We start from the raw sequence: 21,481 nt of genomic DNA, 5'->3' as shown, positions 1-21,481 counted from the left end.
CTCCTCTTGGACCCATATAACCTTACCAGTCTTTTCTCTTTCCTTCATCCTCACCCAAGACTGTCAATTCCTGGAATTGACATCTGCATAACTCTAGTTCTGTGGTGCAGGAAATATCTGTCTCCTTCTTTCCTTTGGCTCCAAGTGCATTTCTAGAGTGTACCTGTGCTGTCTCCACTGTTCTCAGCAGGGAACTGAGATTCCAGCCTGCAAATTCTCAGCTAGAGGTTAGTGTATGTCTTCATCGTAAATTACTTTTTATATTTTTACATAATAGCATCTTAATTTTTCCCTCAGTTCTGAATGAAACTTACTTTTTCACAGTTTTTCTAGAATTAGAGTAGAGGATTGGTGTTAATTTATATGATAATTGATAGAGCATTACTAGATATTTGCTGGTGAGGAAAAGTGTGGTTGTATTGAATTAGTGAACCGTAGAGGCAGAGTTTTGTATATAAAACTCATGACCCATAAAGTACAAAATAAAAATAAATTTTGGCAGAGAAAAGTTGAATTGGCTTTTACTTAAAAGATTCCATTCAAAATTATTCTCCATGACAAGACATTCCTTTGATGTGTCTTAAATGTGGACTTGATCATTCCCAACACACCCCTTCTATGTTCTAGGCAGTGTTATGCAAAGAAAGCCAGACACATTGTAGTTATTATCTTGACTTCTGTACTCAATTTTCTACAACCCAGTACATACATGGTGGGGGGAAATTTTAGGTCTACAAGGATTTAAAAAAATTTAAATCTTGTCAGGCAAAGTTTGGCCTCTGTGTGATCAGCTATGCCAGTATATCTAGTCCTCCACATCCCATTTCAGACAACACATACAATCTATCAGCACAATGTGACCAGGGCCCTCTCAGTCAAAATAAAGGAACTCGTTTGTCTAAGCCCTGATTCTTCAGGCCTGTTGGGGGGTTGCTGAGCATCGGTGTGTCCACAGGGCTTTGTAAGAGCTGGCTACTCCAGTGATGCTACTGAAATCTCATTAAGTCCTTCAAGTAATTATGTAAAATCTGTGCATGGCGGGAGGAGGCAATGCTCTCCACAGTGTGCTGCGCTATCCCTGCAGACACGACCACCCTCTCACACAACCCTCCACAGTCTCTACTCTACAATATATGAGAACTTACTGGCTGTAGACCATTTTGTCTCTGGGCACTTTGAGGCACTACTTATACTAAAATGCAGGAATTTCTGATTTTCTTTTCTTAATGAAGTAAAACACAAAATAGTTCCACAGAATAGAAAAGCAGTTCATCTACTGGTTACCTCCTGCGTCTAAATTCTGCTGAGATGTAAAACAAGACCCAGCTTTCAGGAGCATACAGATCTGGTGGGGATGTTAGGGCAGGCATGATGGAAAACTGGCATCAACACTTCTGGAAAGTCCCGCCCTCCAGGCAGTTTCCATGTGAGTGCTTCCACCTGCACAGACACAGGGCTGGTCAAAGATTCCCATGTGCCCCATCACACGTTTTTGTATGTAGACTTTAAGGTCTTTTTAGCATCATTTTTGTCTTTTGCCATTTATGATCTGGTGTATATTGCATCCATGGTAAACTTAGCAGCTGAAACTACTGACAAATTTGTATGTCTGAGGAGCTGAAGCATGTAAGATTGAATTCTTTCATTCACAAAGTGTAAATGAAATTTATTGTTTGATATTTTCCTCTGCTTTCCAAGTCATGGACAGTTTTTATCTGCTGGTATATCCTGGATTGCCTTGAAGTTTTACTAGTAATTCAGAGAACCTGGTGAATTGTTCATCAGACAGAATGAGATCCTTTATCCCCGTTTCCCTTTGTCATCTTCCGCTGACCTTGGCAGCTAATCTTTATGCTGGAGCTAATCCTTGTGCTGCTCTCAGCTTTGGACTCCAAATCAGTGTGCTGGTTTCTGTGGGGATCCTGCCTGCACGCATTCTATCGTTTGATGTTTTATTGGTGAGCACAGTGTTGATTCTAAAGCTTACCTCTTGGGGCAGCATAATTAGCTGTCTTGATGTTTCATGTTACCTCAGGAAAGGGAGATATGAGCACTGATTGTTTTCTGCACAGAATGAGATGCCCTGACCTTGTAGACCTGAAAAGGCCAGCTGATACCAACACCACTGCTTTACAGCCACACCATGTGTGACTTGATTTTCCGATATTACCATATCGTTAGTGACCTCCTGTAGGAGTGTCAGCTTCTAGGCTTGTTTTTCTTCTTACTGGGTGGTTGAAGCAGCAGAATGCTGTGGCCTCCTCGGTTCTATCATCCTGCCTATTGCTCCCATCGCTGACTTCTTTATCACTTGCTCTTTCAGTGGATTCTATATACAGAGAAAATTAAGGTAAATATACTCTGGGATTGACATTCTTGGAACTTTTCATCTTCGCTTCCAGACCATTCCATATACTTCTAGCTCTTGAATGTGTCCTGGTATCTACCTCTGCTTACACTCGTCTTCGCTGTTCTCTATTAGCCAGTAACTAGACACTCTGAAGCACTATATACTGCTCTTTTTAAAAGAGCAGTTATAAATATTTTTAAAATGTATGTGAGGGGGTTGGGGATTTAGCTCAGTGGAAGAGCTCAGACCCTGGGTTCGGTCCTCAGCTCTGAAAAAAAATGTGAGTGTGAATGTGTGCTTGCATGTGTGTCTGCCACAATCGTGCAGTGCCTGTAGAGGCCAGAAAAGGGAATTGGATCCCCCAGAATGGATGGGTGTAAGCTGCCATATGTGGTTACTGGCTATCAAACCTGGGTCCTCTGTAGGAGCAGCCAGTGCTCTTCACCACCAAGCTGCCTCTGCAGCAGTCCGTTTACCTTCTGTGTTTTGCACATTGTTCCAGCCTACGCATTTCATACGAGTTTGTTCTCCAAGATGAAAAGCTTCTTACTTTAAGAAACACCCTGCTAACAGCCCATAGATTTCATGGAGTGTCACATTCTCTCTGGATCCGAACTAAAGTGTCCTAGATTTATGGATCCGCACTTTGGAGTCTGTGCAGCCTTCCCTAGTAATAGTAGCTGCCTACATAGAAGGAGGAAACCGATGATGTGAGGTTTACGTCTGCTACCCCAAACTGCTTTCTGTGTATGTCCTATAGCAAAGTCATGTATTATGTAGCTTTGTGATAAACTCTTTGATATTTTGAAGGAGATGGAAGAGTAATAAGTCCTTCGCCTCGTAATAAGTCATCATGCATCTCATCCACAACTAACGTGACAGAACTCTGTGGGCTGGACATGAGAACTGCCACAACCTCCTTGTCAGCATTTGGAGACTCTTCCATTCAGACACCTTCAAAGCCCAGAATCCGGCAGGGCTGTCATAGTGCTGGCCCCAATGTATCTGGTAATGAGGGGCTATCATATAGCGGAACATGTAGTTGGCATGTAGTGTCAGGAGTCAAAATTGTAAAGGGATAAAGACAGCGCTAGAGTACTTCTGGATCTTTCCGCTGACCTGTAAGGCAAGGGAAAGTTATTTGGCACCCACAGAGCACAGAGCTTAGTGTTGAGAAGACAACAGCCCCACAGTAATAATCAGCTCCCAGTACAGAAGCTGTGGAAATAGCAGAAAAGATTTTTGTAGGCTCCGAAGAGCTCTAAATAAACAGTGCCTCTAGTTTCCCAGCTGCTAAGCTTTGCCTTAATCAAGTGATCTGTGTATCGTTCTTAATAGGTGATCACATTAATCTGGTGAGCTCATCAATGCCATCATTTCCTATTCTCCAGCGTTCTTCTGAAGAGAAAACTCTTTACTCAGACAGGCTGACCCTAGAAAGGTGAGGACGATTTCTTTTCTCCTTTTCACAATATCCACCTCTCCTGTTGCTTCCCTCAGAAGTCGTCACCCCAAAGGTGACTTTCTGTGGTCACCCTCTCCCCAGACACAGTCCCTGCCACACTTACATGCCCCTCCTCTGCGTTTTTCCCACCTTAGCACTTTCCTTGCTTTAGTATATTAATATTAACTTTTGTTTATTGTCTGTGGCCTCCTAGAATATAAGTTTCATAAATGATGATTTTTTGTTCAAGTGTGTGTCCTGGGCACCTAGAACAGAGCCTAGAATAAAGTGGGTTCTTGATAAAATGATGTACAAGGGGGCAAATATCTAAGGTTTGATGACCTTCTTTATAACCAGGAAGAGATCTGTAATGGTTCATTGGGTGGAGGTTTAGACAGAACATTTCTGCTGTCCCTAGCTGACCATAGCATGGTACAGCAGACACATGGGATGGACCCTCCTGCATGTATCAGGGGAAAGCTCTGTTCTCTAGGCAGAGCTCTAGTTGAGAACGATGTCTCTCATGACAGCTTTAGGAAGCAGGTGGGTTTTGAGATCCCATCCTAAATACTGCCTTCAGTTTTAATGTTTGAAGGATTGTATAGGAACTTCCCCTTCAGTCTTTAAAAACACAGGCAGGAAGAGTAACTCAGTCTCATATTGTTTGACATTAGATGCCATAGCTGTCATGTGTGTAGTCAAGAAAGTTGGGCGAGCAGTGAAGAATCACCTTGGGAAACCTTGCTTGACAGCCAGTGGGTATCATTAGTGATTTCTGCATTTAGTGTGTGGATTTATGGTCAGGGACTGAGTGTTCGAGAGAAGATTCTAGTCCTAAGAAGAAATTCTTGACCCTCATTGATTAAAACTAGGCCTGAAATACCAGGAAGGAAACCCATTAGCTCCAAGAAGGGAACAGAAGTCAGATAAATCATGGTCCTATATAGATGTTAACAATGGGCAGGGGGTCATAACCTAAGGCTTTTATAGGTGTGGCAGGGCCCTCTTGGAGGTCGTTACACCATTGCTTCTTATCTCATTTTGAAGGAGTGGTGGGCATCCGTGGGGTAAGGAAAAGCAACTTTATTTCAAGGCATAGCAGTTTGTGAAAGGAGGGCAGGAAGTGCTTTTCCCATGTTAGTGACAGCTGACTCCAGGATTGGAGTTATGGCTTTCACTGTGAGAGACAGAAAGATCGAGAAGGGTGGCACAATTCAAGTTTTGCTAAGAGCAAAGATAGAAATTTCCACTAGTGTATTTGTAGTCATTCAAGTTACAGTTTACACAGCAAAAGTCCTTTGGGAGAGTATAATGCATGGGATAGTTTCTGAATATGAGCTACACAAAACTGGTTTTATTGCCCAATGGTTTTTACTTTTCTGAAGGTCTCTCTCTGAGATAGGATCTCACTCTGTATCAATTGTTGGTTTAGGACTCAGTATGTAGACACAGTCATCTCAAATTTAGATGTGCACCTGCCTCTGCTTCCCACATGCTGGGATTAAAAGTACACCACTGTGCACAGCTTAAGGGTCTGCTTTAAAAATATCATATCCGTGTGAGCATTAATAGTCCCTTATCCATTCATGCTAACCATTCTTTTTCCTTATTGCAAAAGAATTCTGATCACTCTTGTATTCTGCCTGTGTTCATAGCACTCTGATTTATTTTCTTCAAAGCTTCCACCCATGTGGTTTTCACTGAACATCATCAGTTTCTGATGAGTCATGCTAATATTGTTGATGTGCAGACAGAGCTCTATTTTCCTTGAAGAACCTTTAGTCTCCATGCAGAATCTCACAGGACCACTTTGTGGTGTGGGTAGAGCCTCCTAGGCCGTGTTATGATGGGTAGAGTTCTCTGTGGGCCATGAACTTATTATTTGCTTCACAACAGAAGCAGTGCAGCTGTCTGTATAGAAGAGGCTTGCTGTTAACCACACTTAGACATACTCAGAATGTCTCCATTCCATCTTGTAGAAGAATGAATGCTCTGCAGAGTTAAAGCTAGTGTTGGACAGTTGAACCCAGCATCCAGCTTTCTGTGGAGAGCGTCAGTAGGGTTGCCTTGCAATGAAGGTGCTTCATGTGGAATATTTTATGAATGTCCTCCATTGTAGATGACAGGGCCTCTTCTTGCTCTCATGAACATTCTGGAGGCAGTGACTCTAAAAGAAGCCTATCTGTATGGGTCTTGCTCCCATGACATCAGTGACTGAAACCAAAGGCATTTTTTTTTCTGTTTTTGTGACATGGTTTGACCACCTAAACCTCTCCCATAGGAGACAATTACATTAGAAACCTGTTGATGTCAATGTCGTGTGAAATCATTAGTATTAGAGACTTGTTTTAAAAGGCACTGAGAGTTTAGACTGGATGCTAGTAATCTTCCTGGTTAGTTAGTGCCTATTGGCCTCTTTTGTGTGCATAAGTCACCATTAAATTTAGGTCCCATCCCTGGGGGGCAAGAAGTGGTCCAGATCATCTTTTTCTTTTTAAAATATTGATTTCATGTGTATCCATGTGTGCCTGAGTGTATGTCTGTACCCCAATGCAGTCCTGAGCCTGTGAAGGTCAGAAAAGGGGGCTAGGATGCCTTGAATTAGAGTCGCAGGCAGTTACGAGCTGAACTGAACCTGGGTCCTCGTAAGAGCAATAAGTGTTCTTAGCTGAGCCTTCTCTGCACCCCAGTCCCTTCCCCTCTCAAGGCCTAGATGAACACCACTTAACAGTATTTGACAGAGGAAGCAGGATGCTGACTCAGAATCTGACTGACCTTGCATTTTTTCCAGACAAAAGTTGACTGTGTGCCCTATCATCGACGGGGAGGAGCACCTTCGTTTGTTGAACTTTCAGCACAATTTTATAACTCGGATCCAAAATATTTCTAATCTACAGAGGCTAATATTCTTGGACTTATATGATAACCAGATTGAAGAAATTAGTGGGCTTTCCACTCTGAAATCCCTTCGTGTCCTCCTGTTAGGGAAGAACAGGTATTTGTAAAGCAGTTTCTCTGTCTCTGTGGGTATTCCTGTGTTGTGTGTGCTGGGGGTACGTGGGGTGTATGTATATGTGCACTGTACCTCTGTATGCCTGTGTTCATGTTTATGTGCTTGTGTGTGTATGTGTAAATATATTCATATATGTGCACATGTCTGTGCTGGTGCTCACAGTGCATATAGAGTCTGGTGAAGAACCTTTGGTGTCCTGCTCTGTCACTCTGCGCTTTTCTCTTGAGGCAAGTCTCTCACTGAACATATAGCTTGCATTTGGGGTATGGAGAGGCACTAGATTGGCCAGCATGTGAGCACCCAGGATATTCCTTTTTCTGCAGCACTTTTGGTGGACACTGCTGCACCCTGCTTTCTACGTGGGTGTTGGTGATGCAGATTCAGTTCCGCGTGCTTGTGGAGGCGGCAGCACTCCTAAGCGCTAAGCTATGGAGCAGTTCTTGCCTGTAGCCTAGAATGGATTACCATTCTGGTGGTAAGTCACAGCAGAGTTAACACCATAGGCGTTGTTAGAGAAAAGCTCAGTTGAAGTCAGCGGTAGCACTGGCCTAACATGCGTGAGAGCCTGGGTTTGAGTTCTAGCACTGAAATCCCTTCGTGATCTCTTCTGTGGGGTTCAGTGTGGCAGGCCTGCTGCAATGGTCCAGTGCCATGTCTTAACTAAAAGGTTATGGGAGAGTCTGGCTTCGATTATATGACTTCCTAGGGTATCTTTTAAGCCTGTGTGCTCACTTGAGGCCTGTATGTTTCACCTGCTGTTCTTGCTAGTGTTTGCCTGAGGGAGGCATTCACTTTGTGATTATTAGATCAGCGCTTGACTCTTTTTCAGAGTATGTCACTCTGTGATACTGTATGCTTTTATTTAGAGACTTGTTTCTGTTTTTGATTTTATGTACATGTGTGTATGTTTTCTTGAGCATACATCTGTGCACCCCTGTATGCCTAGTGTCTGTGGAGGCCAGAAGAAGGCATTAGATGCCCTGGAGCTGGAATTGCAGGCCATCATGGGTTGCCTGATGTGGGTATTGGGAACCAAACCCAGGTCCCCTGCAAAAGCAGCAAGTGACTTTAAAGTGGAGCCATCCCTCCAACCCTCAGTATGTTTTACTGTCACATCTTGTGTGTCAGCTGCCCTGGATCCTTGCCTATAGCTTTGCCAGACAGGAGCTATGCAATTCCTGACTCGTGGCCTTACGGGTACTCAAGACTTCATTCAGTTTTACCAAATAGCTTTTCAGTACCTTAGCAGAAGGATTAGCAGAGTCTAACAGTTAGTGACACCCTGATGAGAAGAACAGTTCATAAGAGAAGTTCCTAGTACATTTGTTTAACTTTCTGTGACTTGATGGTCTTCAGATAAGAAGGCCCAGAGAAGCGGGTTAAAGTCACATTGACCCTCTTAGGTGTGATGGGTAGTGGGCAGCCTTAGAGGGATGGAGTTGGACAAGGCCTGTGGTTCCTGTGGGAGCCCGGACAGCTCAGCGAGGCTTGTCTGTGCTCGCTTTTCCTGTGTCTGTTCCCTCCTGCTGCTTTCTGTTTATAGACAGGACTCATCTGGCCCAAGGGTCTTATGAGTCCTCCCAGAGGATGTGGGTCAGAGTCTTTTTATGGTCTTGGGTAAAATGGTAGGAAGAGGCCAGTGTGACCTTCTAGCCTCTATAGTTTTCTGACTTTAGCCAAAATTATGTAATATTCGAAGTGCTGTGTTTGGAGATGTTTTATTATTAGCTCTGTATTCTCAAGGTCATGTCCCAGAATTTTAGGATCATATTTTCCCTGATGTTTCTCTGAAGTTTTTATTAGTATAGCTTATTGGTTCAAATGTTGTGTTATTAATTCCACTAAAGTATAAATGACAGAGTTTGAGGGGCCAGAGAGCCGGCTCAGTGATTAAGAGCATTAAATCCTGGCAGAAGAGCAAAGTTCATGTCCCAGTATCCACTTCAGGCCTGCCCTCAACCAGCTCCAGCCTTAGGGGATCTGATGCCCTCTTCTGGCCTCTGTGAGCCCTGTCCTCCTTGCCCTTCACACACATAAACACATAATTAAACATACAAAGAAAAGAAAAAGTTTCACATAGTTTGAGAGAATTGGGGAAATTAATAAACCATGGACTATCAAAATTTAAAGTGACATCAGACATATGCCCTTTCCTTTTAGAGATGTGGAGATGGAGCAGCTGAGTGGATCTGGCATGGTCAGTTGTGTGTACATACAGTCACACAGCAGGAGTATGTCTCCAGGCAGCTCTCTGAGCAAAGTGCAGAGAGAGGCCTTAAGGCTTGCCTTTCCAGGTGCTCCATGCTGGCTCCCACAGAGAGTGCTCCTTTCTGCTTCTCTGAGTTATTGGTGTCGAGCTCATATTTACTCTTCAGTGTCACTGCCTGAGGCTCCCCCTTTTCATCCGTAGGTTAAGATATTTCCTAGAGACATCTGTGATCCCGCCTCTTATTTTAAACACTCTCTGGATGTCTGGTTGCCCTTAGTGAATGCCTTCTCACTAGTCTTTCCATCCGTTTCTCAGTTTCTCAGAAACAGTATGTTCATCTTGACCCTGAAGACAGCATAGTTTTGGCCTTACTGAGGTTCTTGGGGTTTCCTACACCGAGAAACCTAATGCCCTCTGCTGTGTCCTTACTTTGCTGCAATGGGAACAATCTAATAGAGCCTCCTCCTCCTCTTCCTCCTCCTCCTCCTCCTCTTCCTCCTCTTCCTTCTCTTCTTTCTCCTCTTCTTCCTCCCCTCTTCTTCTTCCTCCTCCTCTTCCTCCTCCTTTTCTTCCTCCCCTCTTCTTCTTCCTCCTCTTCTTCCTCCTCTCCTCTTCTTCTTCCTCCTCTTCCTCTTCCTCTTCCTCTTCCTCCTCTCCTCTTCCTCCCCTCCTCCTCCTCCTCCTCTTCCTCCTCTCCTCTTCCTCCCCCCCTCCTCCTCCTCTTCCTCCTCTCCTCTTCCTCTTCCTCCTCCTCCTCTTCCTCCTCTCCTCTTCCTCTTCCCCCTCTTCCTCTTCCTCCTCCTCTTCCTCCTCTCCTCTTCCTCTTCCCCCTCTTCCTCTTCCTCCTCCTCTTCCTCCTCTCCTCTTCCTCCCCTCTTCCTCCTCCTCCTCCTCTTCCTCCTCCTCCTCTTCCTCTTCTCCTCTTCCTCTTCCTCCTCCTTCTCCTCTTCCTCTCCTCTTCCTCTTCCTCCTCTTCCTCTTCTTCCTCTTCCTCCTCTTCCTCTCCTCTTCCTCTTCCTCTTCCTCTTCTTCCTCCTCCTCCTCCTGCTCCTCTTTTCCTCCTCCTCAGTCTTTTGTTTGCTTGCTCTGGAAAGCTATACTTTGATTTTCACAGAAGGAGGCGCTGATAAACAGTTGTTGAACTCCTAGGACATTTGAATTAAAGCGAAATGTTGTCACAAGAAAACTTGCTACACTCTCCAAGATCAGGTGTCCCTCAAGTATCCACAACATATACCTCTGATACCAAAAGCGGCTGCCAGTGCTCCTGGCTGGAACATCCTATGGAGACATCCTATGGAGAGCTCTGGTGCATTCCTGAGCTCTGGAGAGCAGAAGGGACCTGACTGAGCATCTCCAGCTGTGTGTTGTGGATGTTTTTTTGGCCCCTGTTAGTCAGAACAGATTTCTCCAGCTTCTTTTGAAAATTCCCGGGCAGTGGAACCAGAGCACACAAGCTTCTAGGTTCAGATGACCAGTGGAGCTTCTTCAGTGTCATTGCCTTTATGTCCTTTCAGCCCTTGGTCTCAGGTTTGATGCCATTTACATGATTTCATTGCTCTGATAACAGCACATGAGTTCCATTGAGATCCTATATCAGAGAGTGTTCTGGGTGAAGAGTTTTTTTTAATCCCTGGAGATTAAGTTTCAAAATGTTAAACCCATAATTCTGGGGCTGGAGAGATGGCTCAGATGCTTGCCAACAAGCATGAGGACATGAGGTTTCCGCTTAAAGGCCAGGCATGGTTATGTGTACTTGTAACCCCAGTGATAGGGAGTAGAGACAGGCAGATAATAAATTATAGGGGCTTGCTGGCCAGGTGGTGTACTCAAAATAGTGAGCTTCAGGTTTAGAGAAATATTCTTTCTCAAAAAGAAAAGCAAAACTGAACAACAACAAACGAGAAGAGAGTAGAGCAAGACATTCTCACATCAACCTCAGACCTTCATACATGCCTGCATACACACACACACACACACACACACACACACACACACACACATGCACACATGTATGCACACACATATAGGCACACATTTTACCACACACACCCCCCACCCACATACCATATTTCTGGACAAGCAGCTTAACCAGCGTTTGAATAACTCAATATGGGAACCCCCTGGAGGACAAAGCTAGTTCAAAGGGGACTAGGAGGAGCTGATCATTGCTGTTTTACCAAGCTCTCCAGCTGAATCTGATTCACATAAGGGTTTGAACCACTGTTTTAGGGAAGATGACAGAATGGGATCAGTGAATGCTCTAAAACCATGAGGTCAGATTGTTGTTGGAAAGCATGGCACTGCCTAAGCCACGTGGTTGGGCTTCTGTAACTCCCTCTAAGTGTTCTAGGTATACCAGGAGCAAAACAAACAAACAAACAAAAACCAAACAACCCAAAACAAAGACAAAGTGAAAAGAGAAACCATCTATTAACCAGGTATTTAGACGTGAACTAGGATGGTTTGAAGTACCTGGCCTTAGGTAAAGGCTTTTGAGTTCACAAGGATGCTCATGGTTTGATGGACAGTGTGACATATCCTGCTTTCAGTGACGGTTGTGAGTCCACACGGAGGCACATGGTCTGAGTGAAGTGAATTAGGAGTACTGGTAGGGTAGTGTGTTTTCAGGAAAAGAGCAGACGCTGAGGTTTTAGGAGACACAGTATGTGGGTTATGCGGAGTGTGGTATTCTGAAGTGGGAAGGACTAAAGCCATGCTGCAGTGGTGCGGGGGTGAGAGGAAGACTCTTATCAGTAGGTTAGATTGAACTGGGTGGCGGAGGGGGCCTTGTTCTGGCAATGATGTCAACTGGCTAAGGTCTGAAAGCATTAGACGTTCATGAGATTTAGGTGTACACTGTGCTAGCATGGTGGTTTGCCTTCTGGTAGCATTGACGAAGGTAGACATTGTTCTTCGAGATAATAAATAATGACAGCAGGAATAAGTAACATAGGCTTGGTGGTAACCGTGAGTTTTACGTCATTTTCTTCTCCCTATTGAGTAGTTATGGTGTGAATCTGTAGGATCCATAGGAACCTTGAGAATAAGTACTTTTCATGCTAAGAGCGTGCTTGTGGGCAGCAAGGCAGGTAAAGTAGCCATAGAGGGCAGCATTGAGAAGAACATGGGTAGACCTAACCACAAGGGCAGTTTTAATTTTAGCAATGAAATTCTTTTATTTTTTATTTTAAAGCATCATCTTGCTCTGTTGCTCCAGGCTCTCTCTGAATTTCCAAACTTCTGGACTCAAGCGATCATCTTGCTTTAGCCTTTCAAATAGTTGGGACTATGGGCATGTGCCGCGGTGCCTGGCACTGCCTCTCCTCCCCAGCACACACCCTGACCCAAGGTTAGGGGTAGAATTGCTTTTCTCTAAAGTAAGACATTTATGCATCTGTTACTACTCTGTGTGTGCAGTGGGAAGAACTTAACTATTAAAGTGAGTATACCCTTCTGCCTTAGCAGGCTTTGCCTTGCCACAGATGTGAAGTGTCTGCATTTCTTTTCAATTCTGCTTATTCTGATTTTCAGAATCAAGAAAATCTCAAATCTGGAGAATCTAAAAAATTTAGATGTCTTGGACCTTCATGGAAATCAGGTATCGTACAGCTCTTTTCCTTCTTTTTCTTCTCTCCCTTCCCCCTCCTTTCCTCCCTCTTCCATCCTCACATACCCCTCTCCCTTCTCTTTTGAAAGTCTGTGTTAAAAGTGTTTTGAGGATCGTGCTATCGTTGAATCGTAAGAGCTACTTTATGGATTCATTGACTGCCTAAGGTCTTCAGCCTTTTGATGCAGGTTCCTAGTTTCTCAGAAGTAAATCACAGATGAGACCCTGGGACCTGTTTAGTTGTGACAGTTGGTACTAGGAAAACTCAAGAGCACCGCACACACTGGGCTGAGCGTCCCACATAAGTCAATCAAGAAAATGCCCTACCGACTTACCTACAGGCCAGTGCGATGGAGGCATTTCCTCAGTTGATAGTTCCTCCTCCTGAATAGCTCAGATTTGTATCAAGGTGATAGAAAACTAACCAGCAGATGGGGAAACTGTTTTCTGGAGACCTTATAGTTGGCACACCGGTTGGAATAATCTCATGTTAGGATCATGTTAGTGCTAGGTATATAAGGTGACAGATTGAGTAAATATTTCAAAAGTGGAAACATCAAGGCCTAGCCTCCTGTATGAGAGTAGTGGTGAGTACTTAGGAATCTGGGAGATTGGCTCTAGCTTCTAGTCCGAACTTTGACCTGCCTTACCATATTTTGTTTTTCTAGAGATGCTTCAAAAAGATACAAATGTGCTTCTAGAAGATTCTGCTCTTTCAGTAATAGCCTTCTCAGGGAGAACACACCCTTCCTGTGGTTGACAAACACTTTCCTTTCCTTATCCATGGGTGGGAAAGTTGTCTTTATCCAAACACCAGCGCATACAGCTCTCCTGTGTTCAGAAGCCTAGGCTCTAGTCAGCGTGGCTCACAATTAGACTTTTGTTCTTAATGTGCCCACCATCGTTTTGTCTGAGGAGTAGATTGTTCTAGTTCTGCTTTTTCTCTGTATTTTGAGTGTTTCAGGCATGTGTTTTCATTACTGGTTTCCTTTTATATAGCCTCTATGTCGCAATTTTGTTGTTCATGTATTTAAATTACATCATATATTTAGTGTCAAACATTTTACTCTATATCTAGTTATACAGTTCTGCCATTTAAAAGTGTTTGTAACCTTTTATTTCTTTTTAAAATTATATATAACTTTATTTCACTCTAAATCAATAAGATGAATAATCTTAGATCAAATTTTAAACATGACCACAGGTTACCTTCATATATTATCAATTTATAATACACCCATACATATGTCTCTTCGTGAGCCTAGGAAGAATCTGGATGAGATTGCGGAAGAGTCTAGATTACAGCATGGAAACTGTATTATGAATCTAAAAAGAGATTCTTTTAGCAAACATGCTTTAAATTATTAGATTTAAAAAGTAGTAAATGGTATAGCAATCTAAAAGGGCAGGTTTATATCCACTGATGGTGGATTCTATTAAAAAAAGATGTGTGTGCCTTTGCACATACATGTTTGTGTGTGTATGTGTATGTGCACATGTATGTGCACTTGCATCAGAAGAGGACATTGGATCCCTTGGAGCTGGAGTTACAGGCAGTTGTGAGCCTTCATGTAGGAGCTGGGAACTAAATTCTGGTCCTTCATAACTTCAGCAAGCTCTCAACCCTAAGGCTCTCTCTAGTCCCTCAAATATATCTTCTTAATGAAAGTGTTGCATGAGTGACTCACTGTTTCTTAAGGGTGTCCTGTGAAGAGGTTGATGAGTTTCCCTCCCCCATCCTGTGTTGGGGACATTCATCCTGCTGTGCTGTGTTGCCTGAGAAATAACAGCGGGGCTTAAAACCATGCTGTGCCCTCCTGTTCAGGATGGGAACTTAGGCTCCCTGTTGTGGCTCTTTGCTTATGTGCCTGTGTGGCTTCCACAAACTAAGTTGTTTTGTTCTACAGGCCAGTGCTCACCATTGCAGCCTACCTGAGCATTGTCTCCTGTCCTAAGTATTTCTGTTTCAGAGTCCATCTTTCCTCCCTCAGGGGCTCCTACTCCTTTCAATTTTTCCACTCAGACTCTTCCCTGCTCTCAAGTCCTGGCAATCCCATGTCAGACCTGTCCTTTGCTTGTGCTCTGAGAAGCTTCATTTGCCTCATCAAAGTGAGCCTGTGGCTTGAGGTCAGAGTTGTCTCTCTTGCAGGTAGTGTGTAGGCATGGCACCTAACAGCCTTAGAGCAGCTCCAAAGGGCCTCATTATATGAGGAAATTTACTTGATATGTTTATCCTGGTTAAATTATCAACTAGGAGCCTTAGCTAATACTCACAAGCTGATTAACTTCCTAAGACTTGCAACATGACACACTTAAATGGACTTTAAATATCTCCATATAAATTTGCACTCAATTTGGTGACGTGAACAATTTGTTTTTGTACTTTTGTAACATTTATATACTAATCATGCTCCCCCCTCTTTTTTAACAGATTACCAAAATTGAAAATGTTAATCATTTGTGTGACTTGAGAGTTTTAAACCTTGCCAGGAACCTCTTGAGTCATGTTGACAATCTCAACGGTCTGGATTCACTAACAGAACTTAACCTTCGCCACAACCAGATCACCTTCGTGGTGAGTACACAGTGGACTCCAGATGAGTTCCGCTTCTCTGCAAAGGAAGTGATGCAGATGCTCAGTGTCTTATGTGGGGGAAATGTCACCTCTAAGTGAAGCAGCTGGTGCACAGTCACTGAATCCCCATCCCTCACTGAATCCTCATCCCCTTGTCCTGGGCACTGAATTAGAAAGGATGACAAGGCTGTTAGTGAGTGACAGCTGAGGGATTGTTGTTCCCAGGAGAGGCTGAGCGCAGATAGAGATGTTCACACGAGTGTCTTTTGGTAGTTCTAAGGCAGCCCCTTGATGTGAAGGGAAGAGTGATCAGGATTGCAGAGGCCAGTTCTGGTCTCAGCTACTTGACCTCTAACCAGTTGTGTGACCCTGGGTGAAGCACTGGCAGTCTTTGGATCTCAGTTCAGATTTGTCTAAAATGAAGTAACTGGGCTTGTCATTTGTGTCTCTTTGTGCTTGCTGGCTCTAAAGAAGTCATAGCAGTACCTTAGTGTGTGAACAGAATGGGAAGAGATAAATTGTCAGGGCAAGACCTGAGCTCAACTTAAGCAGTGTGATTCTCAACCTGTGGGTCGTGACCCCTTTGAAGGTCAAATGACTCTTTCACAGGGGTGGCCTATGACATCAGAAAATGCAAATATTTACATCACTATTCATAACAATAGTAAAATTACACTTATGAAGTAGCAACAAAAATAATTTTATGGTTGGGGATCACCACCACATGAGGAATTGTGTTAAAGGATCTCAGTGTTAGGAAGGCCGAGAACCAGTGGACTTGACCGTTGTGCTGTGTTGGCTGGATTATAACAGTGGGGCTTAAACCATGTGATGCTTTCCTCCTCACTCCAGGATGGGAGTGTAGGCTCCTCTGCTGTGGCATGAGGACCTGGGTGCCTGTCCCTTCTTCTGCCCTGCAGGAAGACTTGATGCTATTACTGGAAGTAGGCAACTAAATAGTATCCTGATGCAGAGGCCTTCATGTACTGATACAGAGATGGAATGTACTAGAAGCACATCTCCAGCTTACGCTACGATACTACCAAATATCATCATTTGAAAGCTTCCTTTGTTTCAACACTGTAGAAAACGGATGTCATTCACGCACTTTTAAAGGCACATCCTAACAGGACCCTTTCCTGAGGACAGAGTTCAGTGTGCTCTCTGGAATGCAGAAGTGAGGAACAGAGGATGTCTTCTCCCCAAGCTTCTTATGCAGACTGGTTTCACTTTCTCTCTTCCCAGAAAGTCTAAGGCAGCTAGTGCCTATGTCTTTTGAGAGAGAGGAGACTTAACCAACTTTTCCAAGACATGGATTTACCGTACAATTTCTGAGTTGTGTCAGGTGCTCTCCATATTGGATGAAATACTGGAGTTGTCAAGTCCTCTCCAGGCTGGAGATAATGGTGGGGTGGGGCTGTTTGTTTTCAAAGCTTTCAGACAGGATAACATTGTTGTGTGCTGAGTCTTTGCAAGCTGCTCAGTCAGGACTCTGTCCTCAGGACATAGGGGCTGGGAAGCATCCAAAGAGCCCGGTCAGTTGGGGGCAGAAATCTGCTGACTTAGCATGTCCCTGCCTGGATTTTGGCTTTCCCTTGGAAAGCACATGCTGCTCATCCAGGAACTCACCAAATTGCCGGTGAATGCTGTTTCTGCTGGTCACCTTGGCAGCTGAGACAGCAGCAGCATCTTCTAGAAAGGAAACTGTATCCATTTATGAATCTTAAAAAGACAGCAGTATCATACACATATCCTTCATAATGATATAATGCATGTAACAAAGGAAATTGAGTATACCTTTAAGAGTAAAGGTGTAGTTCAGCTCTTTAGTTTAGGTCAATTCTAAAGGATCCTCTACCATTTTTAGATAGGTAAACGGATTCCCTTTACCTTATTTGTGTGTTTGTATTGGCAGCAGGTCTTCCTGTATAGCTCTGGCTGGCCTGGAGCTCACATGGATCTACCTGCCTGTGCCCGCCGAGTACTACGATTACAGGTGTGAGCTTCTATGCCCTGGCATGCAACCTTTGCATAAAAACCCAAAAGACTTTAAAAATGGAGGTTACATGTTTTTCTTCATCTTTCCTTGTCCTCAGGGTCAGTTATCAGACTTCTTTCTTTGGGAGGGTGGGAGATTTGGGGTAAATTGGGTTCTCGTGGTGCCCATGCTTGCCTTAAATTCTCTCTGTAGCCAAGGATTGACCCCACCTAATGTTCCAGCTTCCATATCCCAGGCGCTGAGGTTATAGGTCTGTTCTACCATACTTGTTTTTTTCCCATTTAATGGCTAGTGATCTTAAAGATTTTTTTTTATTAATTTTAATTGTGGGTATACATGCATGAGGAGGCCAGAGGCATCACATCTCTGAAGTAGGAGTTAAAGGTGGTTGTGAGCTGTCTGACATGGGTGCTTGGAACTGAACCATATTCTCTGAAGGTACAGTACATGTTCTTAGCCACTCAGCCACCTTTCCAGCCCTGTCTGGTAATCTTTAGGCAAATGCTCTGTCTTTGAATGACCCCCAGATCTTCAGCTGGTTTTTAAAATAAAAGCTCACATTGGGTAATGGCTTGGTGTTTGAGCCCTTCTTTAAGGATAAAGTGTATGAGTGTGTGTGTGTGTGTGTGTGTGTGTGTGTGTGTGTGTGTGTGTGTTTCTCTGTCTCCCTCTCAGTTGGTTATTAGATTGTGTAACTTGTGTTGAACACACTGGACATTCCTTCAGTGGAATGAGTGGAAGGAAAACTGCTGACTTACTAGGTAATTGCTGAAATACACATTTTACTTCATGCTGGGCATGGTGGTACACGCCTGTAATCTCAGTCCTTGGGATGCAGAAGTGTTGCTATAAAATTAGATTTTTGCTTTATTTTTTCTTGCTCTAGGTGCAGTGCCCCAAGATATCTGGTAGATATCTTGCCAGAAACACACATCCCAACTCCATGGCGGCCCAGTGTTTCTGCCACCACACACTTTCCCAAACTCAATTCTCCACAAGAAAGAACACACAACACAATAACCTCTGATCCAAATGATAAGATATAATTGCCCACCTAAACATACAAAGCCCTATACACATCCATCCCTTAAGAATATTCATAACAACCTGTAAATACACAGAGCGGAATCTTAACATCAGCCTCCATGTTCTCTCGTGACTTCTCCTGCCTTCTTCCCCCATTCCAGTCTCCTCCTCTTTCCTCAAACTTTTCTCCCGCCCATCCTTCCTTCTCATCCAATGACAGGCCTCATTCTATCTTGTACCTGCCTCAGCTGTATGACATCATCCCACACAGAGGCAGGTAGATCTCTGTGAGTTCAAGGCCAGCCTGGTCTACAAAGACAGTCTGGAACACCCAGGGTTATTACACAGAGAAACCTTGTCTCAAAAAACTGATTTTTTTTTTTAACTTTGTGAGGTAGAAGGACTTTGTTTTAGTCTACTGTGGCCATTACTAACCATGTGCCCATCCCACTCTACAGTAGTACATGCTGTTGAGAGAACAGGTCTGGAGTTCATGCTACGAGTCCTTCAGGCAGCTGCTCTGTATGCTTATGTGCTTATGTGCTTATATGCGTGAAGGGGAGGGCTTGGTTCAGGATTTGCTGTTGAACAGACAGAAGTTTAATTACACAGCCACCTGATGTGCTTCATCATGTGACTCAGGCCTGATCTTTGCATTTTTGCATGTCCAGAATGAGTATGACTGTCATGGTCACCGCTTGCTGGAGTGAAGAACTGTATCAAGTGCAGTACCCCTCTTGTGGTTCCCACAGATGTCCCTCTGATCAGGACCATCCAGGAAGTTCCATCAGCTTCCTGAACTTCATCCAAAATATTCATCTGTCCATGATAACTCTCCTGCATTCTCAATTTTTGAGAATTTACTCACATTGAAACAATATTTTTATTCTGCTCTGGGAAGGAAATACGTTACCGAGGAACAGAGACCTCTCATGCACTCAGTGTCAGGATTCGTGTTTGTTTGACAGTCTTTTCTTGGAAAGCGAGTCAGTGTCAAGCTCTTTTGTTTCCATGGTGTTGTTCCCTTTTACAAATTAAAGCCTGGGTGTGTACTCAGGCCTGTACTCCCAACTCTCAGGAGGCTGAAGAGGCAGGAACTTTACCATTCTAGGCTACATGGTGGCTTCCAGCTCAGCGTGAGCTGGAGTGAGGCTCCACTTCGAGAGAGAAAATCATAAAATGCCCTTGTAACGTCACATCAGTGTTGGTAGCTCTCAGCCAGCCTAATGAATGAAACCCTCTGGAGCACAGCCCAGGCCTCTGGGTCCCTTCTGTGCTGCTCTGCCTTCACAGAGGTAGCCCTGGTTCTGAGTTCAGGTGTTGCTTACTCTCCACACTTCTGTTTCCGTCTCCTTTTCTCTTCAGTGCTAGGGATCAGCCCCAGGGCTTCACACACTCTAGTCAGAACTCATACTAGTCAGAACCATGCTACCTCCCAGCTCCACTCAATATATTTTATTTTTTAATTGTCTAAAAACACAAAGGAATAGGCTTTTATGATTTTAAGCACTTTTTGCATGACACTGACTCAGGTATGTATCTTCTGTGTCCTGCTTTTGTTGACACCATGCCTTGAGATTCACCTACTTTAATACTGGCTATTAGTGTTCTATCTTATGGTTTTGATTCCCAGTAATCATAATGTTTAAGATTTTTCATTATTTCACGTGGCACAAATAACATCCAATACCATGTGCACATGTAGACAGCACTTTTAAAAGGCTTTGCTGCAGTCGAGAATAACAAGTCACTACTGAAGCATGGCTGCTCCACACATGTCCACACGGTCCCATTATGGGGACTGAGAACACTCCAAGGATGCATGCCTGCCTCTTCTTATTCTTTTTTTTTTTTTTTTTTTTTTGGTTCTTTTTTTTCGGAGCTGGGGACCGAACCCAGGGCCTTGCGCTTCCTAGGGCCTCTTCTTATTCTTTCCTCATCTGTTCTTTTCTACTCGTTGAAAACATTGCTCTGAAGATAACCTGGTTACCTCAGCCCGTCACCTGATTTCTTGACCAATGAGAAATTGGTTCTTTGCTTCCTGCTTCCTTCTTTAAAACAATAGTTAGATTATTTTCCATGGAGGGAGAGGCAGGAAGATTATATGAGACAGAAGATCAGAGTTTGCTGTGAGACTGCCTTCTAGTAGTGTCAGAAGCTGTACCCATAAAGTCTCACTAATATGACTGCCCAGACATGAGCTGAACAATAGACATGGAAATCCCATGAGTACTCAGCCTTAGCCAGAGAACTAGAGGCAACCAGGGAATGCTGGAAGTGGGAGAAGTAGTCTTCTCCAGAGATGCGCACACGGATTAGCTCTCTGTGGAAGGAAGCACAGAAACCATGAGATGTAAAATCATTGTCAGTTGTCTCGAAACCCTACAAAGAGCTGACATGCTTTTTGCTATGAAAATTTTGTTAAAGTTGATTTGATACTGTTAGTGTCATATAGAATCATTGTTGATTTTTGTTCATTGACGTTGTCTATAACAACCTTGCTTTGAGCACGTATTCTATTAATATGTCTGCACATTATCTAAACTGGTGTTCCATTTAGACTTTTGGGTGTTTTTTTTTTTTTTTTTTTTTTTTTTTTTTTTTGGTGATTATAGTAAAAAACATTAATAAATCCTGGCACAGGGTTTTTTCCTGCCTTCGGCCATTTATGTTTCCAGATGAAAGACACACATTGCTTTTATATTTTAGCAAGCCTTAAACAGCACAATAACTGGGAAACTGCCTGCCCTCCATGCTGTTAAAATCCACTTTCAAGTTACACTTAACTAATTTCTATGTTCCATCTTGCTTGCTCTTAACCCACTTGGGCAGCCCTCTTGGCCATGTTCTCTTGGTCCAGAGGCCGTGGCCGCTCTCCTCCACTCTGCATGTTGTTCTTCTTCCATAGCCATCTCTTCTCTCCTCTCTCCTGTACCTCTTCTCTATCTGACAGCTGCTGCTGCTTCTTTCCTTTCTTGTGGTCTCTACCTCCTCCACCCTTGTCCCCCTCCCCCCAAAATCTAAAACCCTCCTATGTCTCTTCTCCCTAGCTCCTGGCTGCTGGCTTCTTTATTTACCAATCAGAGTTAACTGGGGGCAGAGTCCCTCAGGCTATGTGCAGACTTGGAAACCAGCACTTAGCATTACAATAGACAGTCAGGGATTGAACCTCTCTTTCCTTCTAAACAGTCTGTGTTCACTGTAGGAGCCTGTGTGAAAGGTCTGAGAGGCAGGTAGTGAGTAGAGGAATGGAGT

General features: G+C 43.7%; 1 protein-coding gene across 21 annotated transcripts in view; it reads left to right on the top strand.

Annotated features, from left to right (window-relative positions):
• Positions 1–21,481, top strand: part of Lrrc49 (leucine rich repeat containing 49) — a 107,256-nt gene that overhangs the window by 4,142 nt on the left and 81,633 nt on the right. For 7 of the 21 annotated variants that reach the window (NM_001436459.1, NM_001134469.2, NM_001436460.1 and 4 more), the window contains 4 exon segments: positions 3,689–3,791; positions 6,586–6,789; positions 12,551–12,617; positions 15,058–15,201. In NM_001436459.1, coding sequence (NP_001423388.1) covers positions 3,689–3,791; positions 6,586–6,789; positions 12,551–12,617; positions 15,058–15,201 — 518 coding nt within the window. 21 annotated transcript variants of the gene reach the window in all.

Source organism: Rattus norvegicus, chromosome 8, assembly GCF_021556685.1.
Source record: "Rattus norvegicus strain SHRSP/BbbUtx chromosome 8, alternate assembly SHRSP_T2T, whole genome shotgun sequence".
Lineage (NCBI taxonomy): Eukaryota > Metazoa > Chordata > Mammalia > Rodentia > Muridae > Rattus > Rattus norvegicus.
This window is presented reverse-complemented; position numbering and strand designations above follow the sequence as displayed.